The 20,950-nt window shown below is 38.5% G+C and overlaps 1 protein-coding gene across 10 annotated transcripts in view; it reads left to right on the forward strand.

Annotated features, from left to right (window-relative positions):
* The window catches only part of SOX5 (SRY-box transcription factor 5), a 296,148-nt gene that overhangs the window by 72,265 nt on the left and 202,933 nt on the right, over positions 1-20,950 (forward strand). For all 10 annotated transcript variants that reach the window (XM_071733083.1, XM_071733091.1, XM_071733090.1 and 7 more), the window contains one exon: positions 1,076-1,286. In XM_071733083.1, the coding sequence (XP_071589184.1) occupies positions 1,076-1,286 (211 nt within the window). The remainder of the gene's footprint in view (positions 1-1,075; positions 1,287-20,950) is intronic.

Below are 20,950 nucleotides of genomic sequence, written 5' to 3' on the forward strand. Positions count from 1 at the left end.
AAACAACTGGAATACAAAATCTAAAGAAGCAGGATAATGAAAACATTGGAGAATGTGATATAAAATAAAAACTTAATGTTTGCAGCATTATGTTATGCAGTGTATAGTCTGCAGCAGGCTTTGCTTGGAGGCACTGACCTATGTTTTGCAAGGTATAGATGGCATAAATTAGCAGTGAAAAAAGAAGAATTTCAGATAGGTGTACAGAGGGGTAGGGTATTAGACATAAAAGAGGAAAGGAATATATGCAGAGAACATTATGAGAAGTGTGGAGGGGAAGGTTCTTACATCAATGGAGACAACTAGGAAGATGCTGAAACCAGTTTTGATTTCCATTAAAATTAATGAGTAGACCTCTGTGGACTCTCATGTGAGGAGAGTTATGTGTATTTCCCAGGAAGTCACAAGAGTTTTGCCATTGTGCAGCCAGTGAAAGTCATTAGGACCACCTTTGTGGAAAATATTGTCTTAACAAGAAATGAAGGTATGAGAAGGAAGAGGAAAATAGGAATACAGTTAAGAGAACAGAAAACAATTAATTCATCTTTATAGATGGGAAGTCTACTTGAACTCTGGCTTAAAATAATAAGTCATATGGTGAAAGGCATTTAATACTTGGTTACTATTTCATTTCTTGCAGCAACTAGCCATCAAGGCACTAAGTACTTTATAAAGCCAGAAAATTAATGGCCCTTGTAAAAATTGAAGATTTTTTTCAAAAGAAAGCTGTAAAAGAACAAACAATTAAAGGTAATCAATACCATTGTTATTAGGAAATCTGTGAGTGCAACACTTCTCAATTAGGGAAAAACTGTATTTTGTTTCTCTCTTGCAAGCTGATCTTTGTTCACTTCAGCCTGTAATCTTGGTTTATGCTTTACGGATAGGCTTTGTTCTGGGTGTTTTTGAAGCATTGCATGCCTTTTTAAAGGTTTCAACAGAAGAACAAACAGAAATGAACTCAAAGAACAAAGGATTCCTCTTCCTTTCCATCTTTCTTTTTTTTTTTTTTTTTTTTTTTTCCCTCCTTTAAGAAAAGAAAGGAATGTTTCATCTTGGTTTTCTCCCCTTTCAGGAAGTTGATGGCAATAAAGTGATGTCTTCATTTGCCCCGCACAACTCATCTACCTCACCCTTGAAGGCAGAAGAAGGTGGGCGTCAGAGTGGAGAATCATTGTCCAGCACAGCCCTGGGAACCCCTGAGAGGCGCAAGGGGAGCCTGGCAGATGTTGTAGACACCCTTAAGCAAAGGAAAATGGAGGAGCTCATCAAAAATGAGCCAGAAGGTAAGGTCTGGGAAACTGGCCAAAATTTTCTGTTTTGTTTTCTTTTCTCCAGATTCTTTGGATACGTATGCTTTTTAATTTTCCCATTTTCTGCTCCATTTGCTTTCTCTTGATCGCAAAATCGAAGTAAAGATCTCATAGTTCTTCTCTACCTATTTGAGATAGGTTTCAGCAGTGTCCCACCATAGCTAATATTTTTAGCTTTTCCCAAATGATAGCCTTTGTCTGACATTAAGGTCTTTTTGTTGCATTTGCAGTACTCCTCAACTCCTCACTCCTCAACATGGGTACAATGAACACTCTAATTTTAACAGCCTGAGGGTCATTTACATGACTACTTCCTCCCCCCCCCCCCCCCCCGCCATCATTTCTAGAGGAAAAAGCAGTGTTATCAGCAATGACAATGTTTTTGTGAAGTTATCTAGTAGGCATGTCATCATGAAAGCTTTTGTCTGGAGCATGTCCTCTCATGTCATCCTCTATTTATCTGTGGTGCAGGTGCCACGCAAACAGACACAGTATAGACTTTCTCTGCATTATGTCTGGCTAGCAAGTTTCAGCCTTGGCATATAGGTATCATCTCTGGAGAATCAGTTTCTTTTTGAGAATGTACATCCACATCAGTGACATTGGCACTTGTGCTTTGTGAGCTGAGACTAAGACTAACTAAACACCTTGCCACTGAGAAGCCACAGAACAGTATTCCTTTAAGTAATATTTTCAGTTGCTGCCTACTTGGGGCAGAGTCAAACCCCTGACTGGAAGGTGAAGTTCTCACTATGTTCTCCATGGGTATCTTGCGTGTATATTTACAGCTAAATTTCCAGGAGACTGTCATCCAGCTGATGTTTGAAGATACTGAGCCTTATTCTCTAATGAAGAGTGATAAAGAGTTCGTTTACATTTACACCTGCCTATCCTTTTGTAGAAATCTATTTCAAATGTTTAAAAACATGGCCCTCAGCACCCACCTCAGTGCAGAAGCATGAATTGACAGTACCTACAAGAAAACTTTAGGACAACCTGCATACTGGAATGAAAATACAAATGCAAACACAGCCACACTGTCACATATATGTGCATGACAGGATTGCAAATTAGTCTTCTCTTCTTGACTGAAGCACACAGTTAGGGCCTTCTGGGAAACAAATTCTTTGTCTAAGCATTTTTTTTTAATATATAGGTACAATCATAGCATTTCATTTTTGCATTTACGTTGACTTGGCGGTCAGTGCCATGACCTACCTTGTGCCTTTGAATGGAAAAGATCTTTCATATGTGTGGCATGGGGTGTCAGGGAAAGGAGACCAGGCTTTTATTATATGAGAGAGGAAAGAAGAGGGGCTTCTGGGCAATGTATAAATGGAGTATGAGGTTGTGCAAGCTGCACAGACTCCATTAAGGAAGGGCGGTAAGATAGAGACGTGAATGGCTACAGAGCCTGTGCATTGTCTCTGCTTTACTAAAATGAAAATATACAGTACAAACAAAAGATCTACAGCTTTGTGAAGAGATTGGGAGGGAAAGGAGGGGGAGCAACTGAATGTTGGGCTTTGCAAATGCATGCAACAGAAAATCTTTTCTTTCCCCTAGCCATTGTTCTATTGTCTTTCAAAGGCCATTAAAATGAACAGCAGGTTGTGATGAAAATTTCATTAAGCCCTAGTTAAATCATTATGAGGGTGCCATATTCATGTCTCTGCTTACTCCCCATCCAGGAAAAAAATTGAATAGGAAAGGGTAGGGTGTTTTGGTTTTTTTCTTTCTCCTTAAAAGAGAACTAACAAAAGTTCAGAAGTTAGAAGAGAATGGGAAATGGGACATGAAACAAAAGGAGGCCAGAGAGGTGAGCTCGCTTGGAAGAAAATTAGACTTGCATAGGAGCATTGAAAGGTGGTGAGGGACAAATGCATCATTTTGACAAGACTCCCTCCCCCTTCCCTTCAGCCAACATGACTGGTTTTAGAGGGGCTAATTAAAAATATGTATATTTCTGGGTGTAGGTGGCAAAACTGCTCTTAGAGATCTTCCACAAATACGAGTCTTTTTTCCCTAAAAGAGGTACGTACTGCTGCAAGCACAATGTCTTGTCTCTTTGAACTTTAGCAGAAAATCTACTTATTGTCATGTCTTCTTCATGTAGTGCTAAAGTAAATTTGTCAGTCATCACTGGTTGCTAGTCTGGTAATTAGCATATTAATGAATGTATCCACGAATGAGATAAGTTACAAGTGGGAATCTTTGGTAGTACATCTAGGTAGCAATTCCACAATGTATGATCACTGTGTATTTCAGTAACAATTTTTAATCGTGTGAGTTTGTGGAGCTTTGTTTCTTAACTGAGAATCTTGGTTAAGCTTAGCTGCATGAAGTCAATAACAATAATACAATACTTTATTTCACTTTGGGAAGAAAGGGAAACATTACCACCAGTAGTTGAGGTTTAAATAAATCAATTTCCTGTGAATCTTTCAAAGACCAGATATGAGCCTGATTCCCATTTCTCTATGTACTCAAAACTTTATATATTATTTAACTTGTACAATGGGCTATGTTTGCTCTTTTTTTTTTTTTTTTTTTTTTTTTTTTTTTTTTTTTTGTTTGAAATTGTCTTCTGAATTACTCTGGGAAATGTGTTCTTGAAGTATTCTTTTGAATGGCCTTTTTCTTCAAAACTGGGAAAAAGAGAACTTTAGTTCTTGATCCAAGCCTCTTGTCAGTCAAGTAAGGACCTCTTGTTTCTTAAATGGGTTTTGAGGACAAATGGGATATTCCAAAATATTGATAGCAGGTCTGACTTTTTAAGAAACGTCATTGATATAAGGTAAATGGTTTTCTTAAATTAAGTTTATTAGAAACTGGGAGTTAGTATTTCGTAAATTTTATCAATAAACATCAAGGATTTTTACAGAGTTATGAAACATAGTGCTCAGAATGCCTGAATGTACACATGTATGTATGCATATATGTAACCACGTGCATACAAATGAGCTTATAAGGGAAGCATCACTGTTCATATAAATGTTTTCCATGTTTATATGTTGTATGTATGCCCCTGGTTAATGCTCCCAGTAGGCTTCCTTTTCTACTTGCATATGTGTCTGGTTTTGGTCTTTGCTGGGCTGTATGCTTAGCTCCAAAGTCCTGTGCTATTTTTTTTTTTATTTTTCCCAATGAACTTGCCATTTCACTCCTGCTGTATAAAAGTATGTGACTGACAGTGAGTCATGCTGACACAGAGACGTTGAGTGTTTAAGCAAATCTAAAACTTGTGGATTTTTACTCATTGCTAATGCAATCCCCATTTTTCTTCTTTCAAATTCTGCAGAAAATCCTTATATGTAGCTTTCGTATTAGGCCCCCAAAGGCATAAACCTATTACTGAAGTCACACAATGTTATTTTACATGAAACATTCTGTCCTTTCTAACTTGAACTTCAGAAGAGGAGTCAGTCCCCTTTTATTCCTGGTATACAATAATGAAGATAATGGAGTGGGTTTGGAGAAGCCTTACATACTATGACAGACCTCAAGCCTTAGCCCTGAGGGTCGTCTGCCGACCATGGGATTCTTTTTGCAGTTAAAATCATTAGGGGAATGAGATACAGGCATGTTTTTCTTCTGTTTTCTTAAGGCATCAGAGAATGGCAGAGACTCTCTGTCTGTCTGTTCTCTTCATTTGTAGAAATGAAATGGAAATCTCTTTGAAGTCACTGAGCTTGACACAAGTTCATGAAAGCAAAGACCAAAGCAGCTACTTAGCTTTTTCTTTCACTATTAATGAGATTGGACTGCTGTATTTTAATTTATGGGCTGTGCTTGTGGAAAAGTAAATCTTTGAAATCTGTGTAGCCTTTTCCTCTAAATGTATGGCTTGGCTTTTGGAAAAAGAATAGGCAAACATATAAATTCTCTCCTATTTTTAGGAAAGGCCAGAGTACTCACCAGCTCCTAACTTCTAATTAAGAATCAATCTTCTTTTTCCATTTTGGTAGTATATGTTTGTAATAGGTTATTTATCTGTCTGTTTATCTTTAAAACTTCCATACTTTATCTTATGAGGCTAGATCTATGCTATCATACAGAATTTGCAAATATTCTGGATGAAAGGGATGGTATGGACATCTACCTGATCACAGAGACTGCACATATGAGCTTGTGGGCAAACTCATTCATCTGCATGTCTGATTCTATAATAGGGACCTCTGAAACTCAGTTTGGTTTGGCTGTTTAAATGAATACTTTGAATTTTACATAATTCCATGTACATGGATACACACGTATGTAAAGTTCACGTATTATTTATATTTAGGCACAAGTATCTACAAACACTCACACACAAGAACTGTGCATATGTATATTTTAATACTGTTCCTATTCCAAAATTTTGATCTAGTCCCTAGGTCTTCTAAGCAGGAACAATTAATCTCAAGTGTTCAGTAAGCAGGAAATGTTTGTGTTAGCAGAACTTTAAGAGGCAATGTGAGTATTAGAGTGCCATGTATGGTATGCTGCAATGCTATAAAGTAATTATTTAGTTGAAAAGAAAAGGATGAGAAAGGCCTCTTGGGCATGATTTTTGTCTTCTGAACATCCCCCAAAGTCTATTTGTGTTTGATGTTTAAGTTTACATTATAAATCACAACACCTGTTCTTGTGGTAATTTAAATGGCTGTTGTTTAAGCAGTTCTGTAGTCTATAAAAGTGAACCATCTTGAAATCAGACTTTCTAATTGAAATAAGACCCCAGAATATCTCCTAATATTATCAAACTTTTAATCAGTGTATCTCGTAAAGAAATCAAGAGGTTTTCCTGTCTGATGCCATAAATTCCAAAGCAAGCCATTAATGAGCACAAGAATGGAGGCCTTTAAAATGCAGACTTTTGTTTTTAAATCACATCTGATGAGATGGGAAGAAATAAAGTGAACGAATTTGGGAATAGCCTAAGGATACTCTAATTGGTTGAGGTTTGAATTTCTTTTATTTTGTTTTTCACTGTACCTCTGACAAAGTACACATTGAAGAGTCTTTGTAATGCTGTTATACTGAAGGACAAACAAGGATACTGTGCAGTAAGAGTACTTTTAAGTTTTGTTTGTACAGTCCTGCTGATGTGGAAGGATGCTTCAAGTGCATTGTGGTTCCATGTTCATCTGTGCAATCTGTCACCAGAAAATGTGTCTTCTCTTGTGGAGAAAGCCAGCATCTAACTTCCAGGCACCACTCTCAAAGATTCAGCCATATGGAAATGTGCATTCATATACTGCTGATAAAAATAAAAAAAAATAATAATAATAAAAAAAAAAAGTAAAAGGCTAAGTTTATCAAATAGGCCTATGTAAAGAGAAGGCACTGCTAAATGCTGCAGTGGCTTGAATTTTATTAACAAGTGCTTTAACTCTAAAACAAAGATAGCCTCATTTGGAGCCCTGCCAGCTCTTACTTGCTCAAAGTAGAGTTTATCCATTTTTCACCTTCAGTTTTTAAATGTTTTCCTTCCTAATAGTTTAGCCCAATAGTCACGGTTTATTTCAATGGATGTTTTCAAAATTTGCTTAGATTCCCTTCCAAATCTCTCTTGCTTACATCCTCAAAGGTTTGTAGCATTTGGATTTTTCTTTTCTCTTTTGATAGAGGCATCTGAGTTGCTGATGCGGCATCTTAAATATAGAAGAAAGCATTATAGTCAAGTGAGATTCAGGAAACTTGTGCTTTTGGAGAGAAGATGAAGTCCCTTTCCCCCTCCCTGTTTTCGAATTAAAGTCTTCTCTGATGCATCTCCATAATTAGAATTTCTTTCCAGGGTACCTTCAGACAATAATACTGGAGCTAAAGCAGCCAAAGCAAAATGCTTGAATATCTTACTTCCCCTCTCATACATCACAGCATATAAGTGGTTTACCAAGACCTAACTAATTATTTGGGCTACTATCTGCCCCTAGTTCCCCAGGTAACCAGACTCTTTAATAGTCATGATTCATTTCTGTAGGGATTTTTCAAAACTTGTTGCCAGTCTTACCCCTGGATCATTTTCCATCTACATGAGTTTGCAGTCTGCCTTCCCTTTTTGCTTCTTTGAAAAAAAAAAATCCCCCTTGAAAAAGCCATTCGCTTTCTGAGCTTCATTTCAGTCCTTGAATCATTGCTGGAGAAACCTCTGACCCAGACTGGAAATATACAAATATACATGAGGGAGTGTGCCAGCTCTTTCTCTATGCTTATGTGCTACAGCTTTTGGGGATGTCATTTATTCAAGAGTGAAGAGCGAGCCACCTGTTTCTCAGGCCTCTTGTCCCTCATATTAAAGGTTCAAGCCCTTGCTGAATAGTAACATCTTAATCTGGGCCACATACACAACATTTAGCTGAAACCTTTTTGTCGAGCTAGCGGGGTTTGTGGGATTTTTTTTCCCCTCTCTCTTACCCCCGAGGCGCTTGTCACGACCGTGCGTATTAAAATTAATCAGACCTCCCAGGCTTGCCTGACTGTGTGGTTTAACATGGAGAAGTGGATATCAAGCATTTGCCCTAATTAAATAGGCCTGCTTGGTTTTGTTCTAGTGGATACTTGGTCTTTTTTTTAATAAGAGCTGCTTATGGAGGAGGCACGGCCAGCTCTAGAGTTACTGGAGAGCTCACTTCAAAGTTTTCCCCACCACCTGCGCCCAGGGTGCTGAGACCTGAAGGACTCCCCACGTTCTTTCTTAACAGCACAATTTGTGGCAACTGAGTGGAGGGGGAAGGGGAAAAAACACAGCCAAATGAGTGAGAGAGCGATCAGGGAAGGCAGAGCGAGGATCTGGGACGAGCATGTGGATTGGCTTTTTGAAGTTGATTAAGCTGACCTATCATCCTGTCTGATTAGCTTTAGATCTCAGTCTGTGCCATGAGCTATTCACAAGGCTGTCTTGTGTCTTCTGTTTACCAGAAGCAAGGGAAAGCCTCTAGTATGGCAAGGAGCAACATTTGCAGCAACTCCCACTTGCTTGTTTAGCTAATGAAGTAGCCTTGTAAAAACACTCCTTAAGTTTGAAGCTGTTGCTTACTTTTATTAGTTATGTGCCTGTTTAGCGTTGATATTTTTAAGGTGGTTTGAGCATTGTCAGTTTTGCAAAAGTATATGCATCTGCTACGTTGTAAATAAGCTGTACTGTTAAGATAGAACTCCTTTCATCATCTTTTCTTCTCCTACAGTTTAATTGTATTGTGGTTTCTGTATTGCCTCAAAAGAAAACAAGCTATATGCATGCGATTTGTTTACTGTAATGTATAAATGCAGAAAGTGCTCCAAACAGAGAAAAGGACAACTGGGCTGAGGGACACCCTAAAACCCGTTAAATATTAATTAAAGACTGATACCATTTAGCAATTCAGCAAGTTAATTTTAGCCAAAAATAGTAGAAAATTTGGAACGGTCAACATTTTTAGACAAAATGTTTCATTGGAAATGATAGTTTTTGGTTTAGATGTTTAAGATGATTAAGCTGTAAGAGACATGAAAACATTTCAATCAGGATCAAATAAAACATTTTAGGTCAGGTGGAAACAGCTTTTCTCCTGACTTGGTTTGGCAGCTAAAATGAAAAAATTCAAACTAGTCAAATGAAAATGTGTATTTCAAAACCTGGAGAGGCTTCAGGGGTGGTTTTGTGTCTTTAATGACCTGAGGAGGACAAATAAGTAGTTTTTATTATGATACTTAAATGTATCTGAATGCTACGTTCTATAGTTTTGAGGGTACAGTGTAGTATTTTAGTCAGAAAAACTTTCAAAATTTTATTTCCACCAAATGTGCAAATTTCTCTACCTTCTGAAGTCTCAGTCAGAAAAGTTTTTCAGCACCTAGGGCATTTTGTTTTGAAACAGATTCTGGAAGTTTATTGCACTTCATATATTAGACATACTTGGAATGTCTTTGCAGCAGAAACCTATGAGTCTATTCTAGAGGGCCTAGAAATCTGCAGTCATTACATCCCTAGAATTTTATTTTGCTTTCTGTTAAAATTCTTGCAATCCAGAACACAGGCAAAAAGTAAAGCTTTATTTATCTGTTTCCATAACTGTTCAAATCGCTGAAGTAAAACCCAGCAGGTAGGATGATACTCCATTGATTTAAAAATCTATTGCACATCCGTGCATTAACTCGTTACCATCTTTCTCTCTCTGAAAGTATTATTACTCCTATTTTATTTTTCATTTCCAACCTTGGCACAACCCAAATGTAACCATATTGACACTGCCAAGCATCTGTCTGGTGCTTGACAGCATCGTAGAAACCCTTCCACTGTTTCATCTGGGTTGCTATTGGTTATTTAACAACACAATGTAAACGGTGCAATGTGAGTGTATATGAGATGGAAAGAAAGGTTGAGATGGGGGGAAGGAGCCCCGCACAGGTAAATACTGTCTTTCATCATATCTTTTGTTTGTTCTGTTTGCTGTGTGCTATTCAGTAGTCAATAGAATGTTGTTTGGCAGTTCTGCAAAAGGGTAAGAAACCTTTTCGTAAAACTTTTCTTCTCCTCCTGCGTTTATCTCAGTCCAGAAAGTTTTCTCTTGTGTTTTTTCTTGCCTTACTTTGTTGTCACCTGTCTTTTGTTGAAGGGATTTGTCCTTGCTGCTTAGCTGATGGGATGTAAGCTGATACTTATGAAATGCTCCTTCTTGAGCAGTGATCTTGTGCAGGTGAAGTGGACATTTTGAGAGGTTACGAAAGGTTTACTGTCATGGTCTTTGGGGCAATAGAGTTCTTTCAAGCTTGTGTCTTTATTTATTCACACAGAGTATGAAAGCAAAAAGTGAACAAAGAGAAAAATTAGTCTATGTGATCTGATGAAGAATGCCCTGCTAGCACTTGAGCGACTCGGTGAGGCTTTCTGAGATGTTTAGCCTTGATTTAATTTGTATTTAAGATCTCTCCTCCCAGCACATTAATATAATGTCAATGCAGAATGCATTGCATGGTGTAATTACTGAAGAGAGCAGTAGTTGGGAAAACAGACGGTAATTGAACACATGGCTGTTTATTACAACAGGACAGTGCTCCTACGCTGGTATTTAGAGCATTAATAGGGAAGAATTGATTTGTTGTTTTAAGATGAATTCAATCACTGTTGCTTAGGCCTTTGTTTGTTCAGGCCAAGTTATGCTTTGTTTGTGTTATGTGCCCAAGAGGTTTACACACCATAGTGTGGCATTAGTCATGCAGAGGGCTTGGGAGCAGAGAGCCATTTAAATGAACAAAGGACATTTTTCTTTTTGTCTCTGTTTATCTTCCTCTCTAGTTTTGTTACCCTCTAATCTATCTCCATATCTCTCTCCTCCTTTCTCCTCCCCCTCCCCTTTCTTTCCACCCCAAACATTTTTGATCAATGAAGAGGTCCTCCCGCTTTCTTCCTCCCTTCCTCCTCCTTTTTATTCAGCCTCCCAAAGACAAATGGAGCTCTGATTGACAGGTGGCAACACGGGCTTGTGGCACTGTGTAAATAGGAGTGTTTGCTCCCAGGTTGGTGCAAGGAAGAATTCAGTGGGGGGACAAGGATGGGACATGGACACATGGACGAGAACATGCAACTTGGAAGAAAATGATAATTCAAAGCAAATAGAGAAAGAATGAGATATACCACTGCACACCTCAACGCTGGTGTGTTTGAAAGAGGGAAGGGGCACCACACCTTTTATGGCTCTTGCTGGCTTGCACTCTGGTTGGGCCCCTTTTATCTTGGGGCCTTCTGTCTCCTTCTCTTTTTTTATCCATGTGAGTTGGAGGGAAGAAGAGTGAGCCATATGACTGAAGTTTGAATTCCTGGTCTCTCTGTGGTTTATTTTCTAGGCTTATTGTGATTGAGAAGAATCTTTTCTTGATTTATTGCTGAGTGTGGGAGAGCTAATAGACACTTCAGGATGATGTGAGCCAAGCTCTGCTCTCAGGTGTAAATTCACAATTCCCACAGAATACGCAAGAGCTTTAAAAAGGCAACATTTGACCCGATACAGGATTTATAAAGAACCCAGTGTGAATTGTTTTTTTATCCCTGTACAGACAGGGATTAGGCCTGTTCCTAGAAAGAGAATTATTTAGAAAACTGGAAGGTAACAACAGCAACATAGTCTGTGCAGTCTTGTATTTCCTAGATGGTGAGACACTGCTGTCTAAATAATACAGTGCATGGTGAATTAGCACCCAGACTTAGTTTTTGAAGGTTTAGAAAATATTAGCTTAGAAAGGAAATATGTGACATGGAGAGACAGGTTCTTCCTGTCAGGAAGAAATAGCTATTCAGGACAGGTGTTCATGCACTGCAACATGAAGGTAAAGATTTGAACTTTAGGTTTTCATAAGATCCTTTTGGCCATAATTAATGGAATTATTGAATCTCTCAATAAATAATAGGAGCACAGGAAATGACATCTAGAAGAGGATTTGACTCCATGCCTTTACTGATACAATTTGTTGTGTATGGGACATGCTACTTGGCCATTACTCTTAAATCTTCTCTAAATACCTAAAGAGTAGTTGCAAAAGCCCAATATACATGCCCAAGGGGGAGTTTTCTTCCCACCTCAAAAAAAATCTCAAACCAGTTATTGTATTGCTCTGCCAGGAAGGAAGAATGATCATGGATAAAGATTTCTACAACCTAGAAATTGCAACTGGTGTCCAAGTGTTTTATTGGAAAGGAAGGTGTCTCTCCTGACTTGGAAGTAGTTATCTAAGTATCCTGTTTTGCCAGTACAGTTTGGAATGCTCCATTAGTTTTGTACTCTAGATTAGCCCACATGATCTCAAGGTAAAAATAGTGTAGAGAGAAAGATCCCATGGAAGAAGTTTTGTATGCATCCTTGATTTTTTTTTTCTAAACTGTTTTTTTATTATTTTTTTCCCACAACACATATCCCATCATAACTTAAGTGTCTTATCTCCCACAGAGTCAGGCACCACAGGAAGGAAAAAAAAAAAGGGGACAAAAAAGTCAACAACTAAGCAGTAAAATGGTTTTGACTGTAGTCGTTTACTATGCAATCAAATCCTGTAAAATGACTGTCTTTTTGCAAAGTGTAATGCACATTAATATAATTTTGCTGGGATATCTATACACTAGACTTAAATAGAGCAACGTATTCCCAAAAAGTTGCTTTTCCTCATATATGAAATTAATATATGAAGATGAAACTAGAGGACAGCAGGCTTTCGTTAATGGTTTTCAGCTGCAACAATTCTGGATTCCACACTGAGCTCATGTACAGCCTTAATCAGCAATGCTGTTTAACTAAATATGGAGACATCTCACTGAAGATTATTTTATTTTAAGTCTTTTTTTATGCATTTCCTCTTGCTGTGTCATCTAATTGATTCACAGCTTCTGTGAAGCTCTGGGGCATGGGATGCAAATCCAGGCAAAACACATTCTTCCTTTACAAGTTTGGCCAACCCAATCCTATCTGTGTTCAGAGAAATTAAGAAGCTGTCATTGGGAATCAGTCTGTAACTAACCATAAAATTATTAGATGGATAATACACAGGATGTAGGCGTTTAGGCTATAACCTGTTCTTCCTGATGAAAAGAAAATGCAGTCTTTTTGAGATGATCATGTTATTACATTGCCATTTTTACCAGTACTTTATTTTTTAAGTAAAGGGGCCCACAGAAGACAGAAAGACAACGTAACTAGACTTTGCACTCTTTAATTCCAAGTCTGCAAATTTTTCCCTGTATTTCTCTTGCAAACCCATTTTGTTGGTTGTTGGTCTTGCCCCCCGGCCTTAGGCCTAAAATACAGCATAGAGCAAACTGTTTTTGGAATTCTAGAGAGTGAGAGGGAGCACAGATTCCATTTCATCTTTGGTTTCTCAAGTGTCATTGCTAACAATCAGTCTGCTTTCATTCAGCAACATAAATGTTCACCAGAAATCAGACCAAATTTACCATCCACCACCTTCCTTAGAATTTTCAGGAGGAAACGAGATGCAGCATATGACCATGCTTTAGCTTATCTACTTCAGGTCTTTTTAGTAGACATAAAGGCAGGTGAAAAAGCATCACATGAAGAACAAGGATGCCTTCTGCATTTGTATAAACAGGAACCATTGTGGGAAAATGAAATGGGGAGTCAATTTTTGTAAGGTTTTCAGTATATAGCTCTTTAAGGGAAGTTTAAGGATGTCCTGTAGTATTCTTCAGACCTTTGTTTCTTCCTTAGGATGCAGCCTTGCAGTCTGATTAATCTTGGGATAGTGAAAATATTAGTGGGGATTTGTTATTTTGATAAATTTTATCTTTTTTTTGCAAAATCTCATTCCTTTTAGGAGGGCGTTGGGATTTTTTTAGGCGCTCTCAGGTGTCTTTCCTCCCAGGCTGAATGCATTCCATAAAGCTGTCAGTTCTTCAGCTTAATACTGGGTCTTAGTGTATTAATTCAAAGCTTTCAGTGATCTGGGACACAACGTGTGCCAGGAGTAGGAACTAAATTTAGAGGCAGACTTTTGGCTGTGAGAGCTGCTTGAGGCTACTTGGGGTGAAAGAGGAGGGAAGAGGCCTGACGTCAGTCACAGCCCAAGGACTGCAAGATGTCCAAAGTGTCCCCTCAGATACAGGTTTTTCTGCAACAGACACTGTAGTGAATGACCCTTCCTTTCTTGTCTCATCCCACTCACTGATACAGCACTGGGTGGTTTGCTTCACACACCAACTCCTTGTTGAAAGCTCACATAGTTTATTTGTTAGAGCCAAGTCCAGTTCTTGGTAGGTTGTGATTGTGATTTTGTTTTTCTCCATTCTAAAAGAGGAATGAAAAGTTGTATAGAAGCTGATCTTTGATTGCATGTGCCTCAAAAAAAAAAAAAAAAAAAAAAAAGAAAAAGAAAACAATGTGAAATCTTTATGAAGCATTCAAAGTTTCCATTCATAGAAAACCACTCTTGATGATGTAAACTATTGGTAAAAAAATGATTAAACAAAATAGGGGTGTGCGACAGGGAAATTGCCTCTTTCACCTTCACTTCAGTGAATGTATTTTATTATGTAAAATTTTACCCTCTTGGCTGTGTGCAAGAATCATTTCTCTGTGTGTTTTTGTTTTTTTTTTTTTAATCTATCATAATTCTGTTAAGGACTATGAATGAGAAATAATTAAGCATCATTGTTTGGTTATGTAGATTCTCTTGTGATCCCTTTTTGTTTACTTCATTTAAACTGTCAATACGTACTGTTCTTGCCTTGTAGAAATAATGACTGTGTTACTTCATGAATATGAGATTACAGTGACTTTGTTTTAAAATGCTGTAACACTCATTCCTCCTCTGCGACCACCTCAGGCCATCTGAAACACAGACTTTCTTCAGGAAAAGATAAGTACTCAGAAACACAAGTTAGTAGACATTTAGTCTTTACTAAAAGGTCTTCAGACTTCATCCAGCTGGCTGGTCCCTTTCTAATAAAGTCATAAGGCTGCACTTCAGCACTAGTGTGGGAGTCACATAAAAGTAAGAGGGGGTCCTGGTCTAAATAAGATATGTAGAGGCCATTCTGCAATACAAGAATTTTGTCTGATATTTGAACACAGAAAGATGGATACATTTTTACTGTTAGGGAAAAAAATCTTCCCCTCTGTAATCTGTACTGTGAATCTAAACTCTGATATTTCACTCCTATTAATGTACATCACTTTCTTTGATGGCTGTTGGAGTTCTGATCTCACAGGGAGAGGAGAATATTGGAGTTGAGATTTCTTGAACAGAGCTTAGGGGATAATATTGTGTTTATTTTGTTTCGCTAGATGCAGGCTAATCAGAGAATAATTAACAGTCAAAATGCCAAGGTCCCTATTCATGTAAAGGATCTGGTATTGAAGTCCTCAATAAAGTAACACATTGAATTCAATGAGACTTCTAACTGTACAAATGCTTCAGGATTTATCCCCAACTATTTTCTCCCTGACCGTTTTTAATGAGCATCCCATAAAGGTACTGACTTTGATTTTTCAATGTTTTGGAGAAAATTGCTTTCTTAGGTTGTGGAAAAAATGTTGCAATGAAAAAAAGGACATTTTTCTGTTGCTGTGTCTAACACTACTGTAAGCAGATTCAGACTGCCTCACCTCATGCTTGCTGATAGACAGTATGTTAAGGATTTTATAAAGAGTATTGTATAGAAATTGCAAGGAGGAAGAATTATAGCTGATAGATAAAGGTATTGTAGGACCACATCTTAAATTCTTGAGTTTGAAATAAAATTGCGACAGAGAGGTAGCTATAGATTCCAGCACTTTGTGTGTTTGTTTTATAAATGAAAGGCAAAAAAGGCCATTGCTAAGATCGTCATGCAGAGCCTGGTGTTTAAATGCCATGATTTTATGTCAGAAGCAGCAGCGAGTGTATCTGGATTCATCCTTTGCCTTGCTTTCCTCGGTTGTCACTGAGAGCTCCCAGGCTGAGACAGATGGCTGCTGGTTTAGTTGTGTGCGTGGGAGACAGGAACTTCCACATGTGATTTTTTACCATTTGGTAGTAATTAGTTTGTTGTATAAATTAACATTAACTGAACCATTCTTCAGGCATTGTTTGTAATTATCTTCTTTGAGCCTCTGAGTTGTGTAAAGAAATAAAAAGCGGGGAAGAAACTGCTTCTTATTTTGTACAGGGAAAGGACTCTATCATTAAGCAGAACAGAGCAGCAATTATCATTGCATGCCCAGTAGACTGAAAACTTTGAAAAAAAATGCTTTAAAAAGCAAGGTTGTTTTTTTTTTTCCCCTGTAAATATTAATGGAAATTAATGATGTAGAAATGCAGGCAGATTATATAAAATTTCTAAGAATGAACTGTGAATGCAAGCAGTGGAGATCAGACCTCCCTGACATCATCATTATTACTGCTACTACAAATACCACTGTGGCTATTTTATTTGTTGTGTGTTTTTGAGGAGCAGAGTTCCTTTATTTCTTTTAATGTATGTTCCCTCAATCTGATTACATTTTTTCCCCCCTTCAAAATATTTCCTGATTTTTTTTTTTGGGGGGGGTGATAGACAGTATGGATCTTGTATCTGCATATTGGGCAGTGAACTGTTGTTACTGCTAGTTTTCTCCAAGGATTTCTGTCACTTCCAGAGACCAGCCAAATTGGAATTGTCAGGAGAACAGCCTCTCACATGTTCCTTGGCACTTCTGTTTCCAGACTTGGCCAGAATCCAGACCTGCAGAGGTTCATGGACGTGAAAAATAACAGGGAAAATGCCCTCTGGTATTAGCCCAATATTTTAGTAACGTATTGGGAATCTCTTCAGTTCGTTTGCTGGAAAAGTTCAGTGCTTCACCAAGAAGTTTTATTTTTTGTTAAACACATTCTTCCCTTTCCTACCCAGGAGTAGTTGAGAATTGGTGTTGGTTTTCATCTTTTAGGATAGCTCTTCTGTCTTGGATACAGAGCTGGCAAGATGGGCAACAGAGTGCTGTGCAGTAAATCCTCTCATCTACAGGATATGTAGTAGTAAAACTCAGGTGCAGCCCATCACAAGGCACTCACCAGCTTCATTAAAATTAATTTAGAATCCAAAGTGTACCCTCTAGGGAAAAGTTTGCATGAGTTGAGTTTTAGAGGGAATTGGCATTTTCTTGTGAAACAAAATAAAGACCATTTTAGATCCAGACTAGGAACTTGTCCAGGTAAACCAGTGCTGATTCTGGTTTTGCCTAAATTTGTTGCACCTGAGAGGTGCATTTGGGTCTTCTTTCTCTTCTCAGCATTGCCATTAATATTTATGTTTGTCCAGATAAATAGTTTTACTGGGATGATAAATGCTAAAAGAGGACTTGAAATTCTGAAATGAGTAAATATAGATGCAGTTTAGTAAAGAATTGTTCTGTTTTTCTTGGCACGATGAATTAGCCTATATGAAGCTCTGTGCTTTGGGGAAGAGGAAGGTGGGAGGGAATGTGTGGGAGCTTTAGTGGATGGAAACACAAAGAGAATACGAGCTGAGTACGCTGAAGCCTGTGGCGAAGAGAAAGCTACTGTGGTTGGGTTTCTTTCTTTTTCTTTCTGGCAAGGGTGGATGCTGTAACTGAGAATATCAGTAATTCTCTGGCTTTTGGTATCAATGAATCAAACATTTTCCGAACCGTTCTATTGAAAACTTCTTTTCTTTTTGTCACGTATGAAAACTGAAGGTGCCAACCATGCTTTGATATTGATGTGACAGAGGTGGATAGGTTTGCAGTGAGCCGAACTGAGCATGTGAGCTTTTCAGTTCACCTTTGTCTTGCTGAAGGTTTGTGGAACACGAAGGAAAAACTAAACAGAGCCTTTTGTTGTATGAAGTGCAGCAGCTTCGTACCTACTGTAGGGCCATTTTTTATATCCCTGGAGGGATGCAAGGAGGAAAGATTGTTCCTGTGGCTAAAAGCACAGAGCAGAGTCAGAAAGAATATTTTCTTCTAGTTTTTTGTTCTGTGGAGCTTTTTCAACAGATTTTCCACCTGAACTTTATTCCCTGTGTCCAAGTTATGCATTTTTAGAACAGGGTTGGTAACAGTGACCATATACCTCTTCACAGTTGTGAAACATAATTCCTGCTTGGGAGATGCATCTGACAGTGGCCTTACTTATAAGAAAGGACTAGACATAGGTAGGAGGAAAAAGACTAGCTGAAAATAGGTGTCTTTCACAAGTCAGCCCTATTTGTCTACCTTACCAGAAATAAGATTGCAGGTTGAGTTTGGAAGCCTTTGGCTTGAATTCAGTAGCTTCCTCACAGGCAGAGCTCGTTTTTGCCTCAATGGGATTTCTGCAAGTGGAGCAGCTGTGGAGCTGGGCCCGTAGGGTTGTTGTGCAATGTGAAGTTGGCACTGTACCTTTGTGTGGTAGTTATACTACTAGGAAAAGATTTGGTTTCCATACCTCCTCCTGGATTCCCCTTTCCTGGACCAGACAGTTCTCTGTGCTGTGCTCTTGGAGTAAGGGCTGTGCTGGGACATCAGTCTGTGTCCCTCCAGGCTTGCAGTCCTTGTGGCATGGGGCAGACACAGGCTGGAGTAGATTGGTACCATAGAGGCAAAAATAAAATCATCCCCTCCTTGCCTGCCACTTAAAAAAATTTCCTGCTGCTTCACATGCTTTCCCCTGCGTGCCTCCTAGAATTTATTTATTTATTTTATGGACATGCGAGTTACAAGCTTTGGCATGGCAAGAAGGTGAGGAATTTTTTGTTTTGTTTTTATCTTGGGGAAGAGGCGGGTGGGAGGGAGCGTGTGGGAGCTTTAGTGACTCGGAGCTCAAAGAGAATGCATTAATTAACCCAGGAGGATCTCTGGGATGCAGGAGTGAGGAACCGCAGCTTTAAAAGCCAGTGATCTTTATCCATTGTTGGGTTTGGGTCAAAGACCTCGGATAAGAGAAGGGGAAAGAAGGGTGAGCAGGAGGGTGGGCACAATGGGAACCAGATGTTTCAGGCTGACGGGGGTTGGCCTCTCTGTTTGTGTGACAAGCCACCCATCTCCCCTGCACATCCAGCCTTCAAAAGTGTGTCACTCTTTTCTGAAGTCCTTCCATCCTCAGTGGAGAGAGGGAGAGAGGAAGGGAAAGGGAGGCACACACACACACACACAGGCATGCAGACACACACACGTGTGCACATACGTACATGCTCGCACACATCCTCACAGAGGCAGCCCTGGCTCTGCTTTTTTTCCTTTGGCCTACCTTGTCGAATGGCCCTGGAAGACTAAACAGGTGTTATCTACTTTTGATTTCAGTGCATTTAAATTAATCCTGTCAGCTCAGCTGTTAAAACAACTGTCATCTCCAGCTGTTAGTAATTTTCGACTGGGCACTTTTACAGGTTGCCAAGTTCTGAGCCTGCATTGTGAATCTCTCGCTCCCTTTCTCTCAAAGCGCTATAGTAACAATTTGTATTTTTTTTTAAAGGGGACTTGCATTGCACTGTTTTTATATCAAACCCTGTTTATTATATATTGAAATAATAATATCACAAAACCCAACATCGTCATGCCAGACTTCGGAATAAAGAGCTAAACCATGTGTGGAGTGCAGTGCATATCAATCTTCTGTGGGTTTGCTACAGCCTCTCTGTGCATTTTAAATTTGAATGAGAGATGAATCAACCTGAGGGTTTGGGAGGGAGGAAGAGGGGGGCTCTAAATTTTTATTGCCAAAAATAAAGCCTCCATTTTAGAAGCACCGGTCTCTTTTTTTTCCTTCCCTTTTGCCTCAGTGTACATTTAAATGTTATAACTAGCATTAGCAGGAGGGACCTTGTCATGAAAATATATAAAATATCTTTCAATTTTTAGATTAATGACATACGGATGGTAGCCTTAAGAACTGTAGGAGGAAAAAAAAACATAAATTGGATACATATTATTGATTTCAGTAGACACTCTCTAATGTGACTTACTCCTATGTGGTCAGGATCTATAGTCCATTACCAGTGCTCCAGAGTCAGCTAGCACTTGTGGATTACACAGATCTGAAGCCTGACAAGGAAGGCTTTCTGTGCCTTTAAGGTTTCCACTCATTGCAGTTGTCTGGCCAGATTTTCGACTGGTATAGGACTGAGGCTGCTCCCTTGACTTATGTTGCAAGCTGTCATTAAAACACTGGAAAGGATTAGTCAGGCATTCTTTTGCATGCTCCTCAGTGAAGGATGTACTTAAAAAGTGGCTATAGGTAATCTTTTTCTCAGCAGGCCACAGATAGATTCCAAGTGTCAGGTAGCCAAATGAAGGAGATCCTTTAAAAAAAAAAATCTTTCTTTGTATTGCCTGTCCCCTTCATAAATAAGGGCACTATTCCTGTCTCTTGTAACAAAAGAAAGACTTGAGATTTGAAACCTCGTTTTGTAAGATTTTCATTATGTTTTAGTTTCCTCAAGGTATTGTTGTTAAAGTAGGAAATATTTCCCAGATAACACCAGCGTCATTCTTTACCTGCCACTTCATTCCTTCTCCTGGATGAAGAATTTTATTATTTAAGAAATTAAATGAAGCCCAAAACTTTAGTAATTACATGAAAGATAAAAAAACAAAGTCATATGCTGAAGTACCATCTAATTCAGCAGGGCAGGTGTTGTTTCCATTTCCACCTCTAAAATGTAACTTTGCTTTTTGGAATGTTCAGCCTGTAATACAGAATTGAAGCAATCTGAGCAGCTTCCTGAATTCCTATATAGTTTTGTCTGTTTTTTAAGACATGAATGTCTTCCCAGAGAAGGTTTGAATTCTTTATGAAATAAGTATATTCATATACATCACTATTTGGGTGAGCTGTTGTAATTATGTTCTTTCTCTAAGTGTGTTACCTTTGAAGTAGGAGATGGAACAACTTCTTCAAATTTCCCATCCCTTACTAAACAATTGTAAAATTTTTCAGTTAAATGTGAAATCCTTATTGAAGGTCCCATTTAGTATTCCCTGGCATACTAGTTATGAAGTACTCATCTGTGCACAGAAGGCTGTGGATATATTGGACCAAATTATATACATACACACACACATATAACTACTATTGCTAGTAGCATTAGCAGGAGCTGTCATTGCTTATCTTGAATTCTGCTGTCTCTTTCATATTGCACAGATAAATGATGGAGCTACAGTGGTATAACAGACACATTTTAGTAGAGAGTTTAACAAAATTTTCTTAGTGTA

This window comes from Heliangelus exortis, chromosome 1 (assembly GCF_036169615.1).
Source record: "Heliangelus exortis chromosome 1, bHelExo1.hap1, whole genome shotgun sequence".
NCBI classification, from domain to species: domain Eukaryota; kingdom Metazoa; phylum Chordata; class Aves; order Apodiformes; family Trochilidae; genus Heliangelus; species Heliangelus exortis.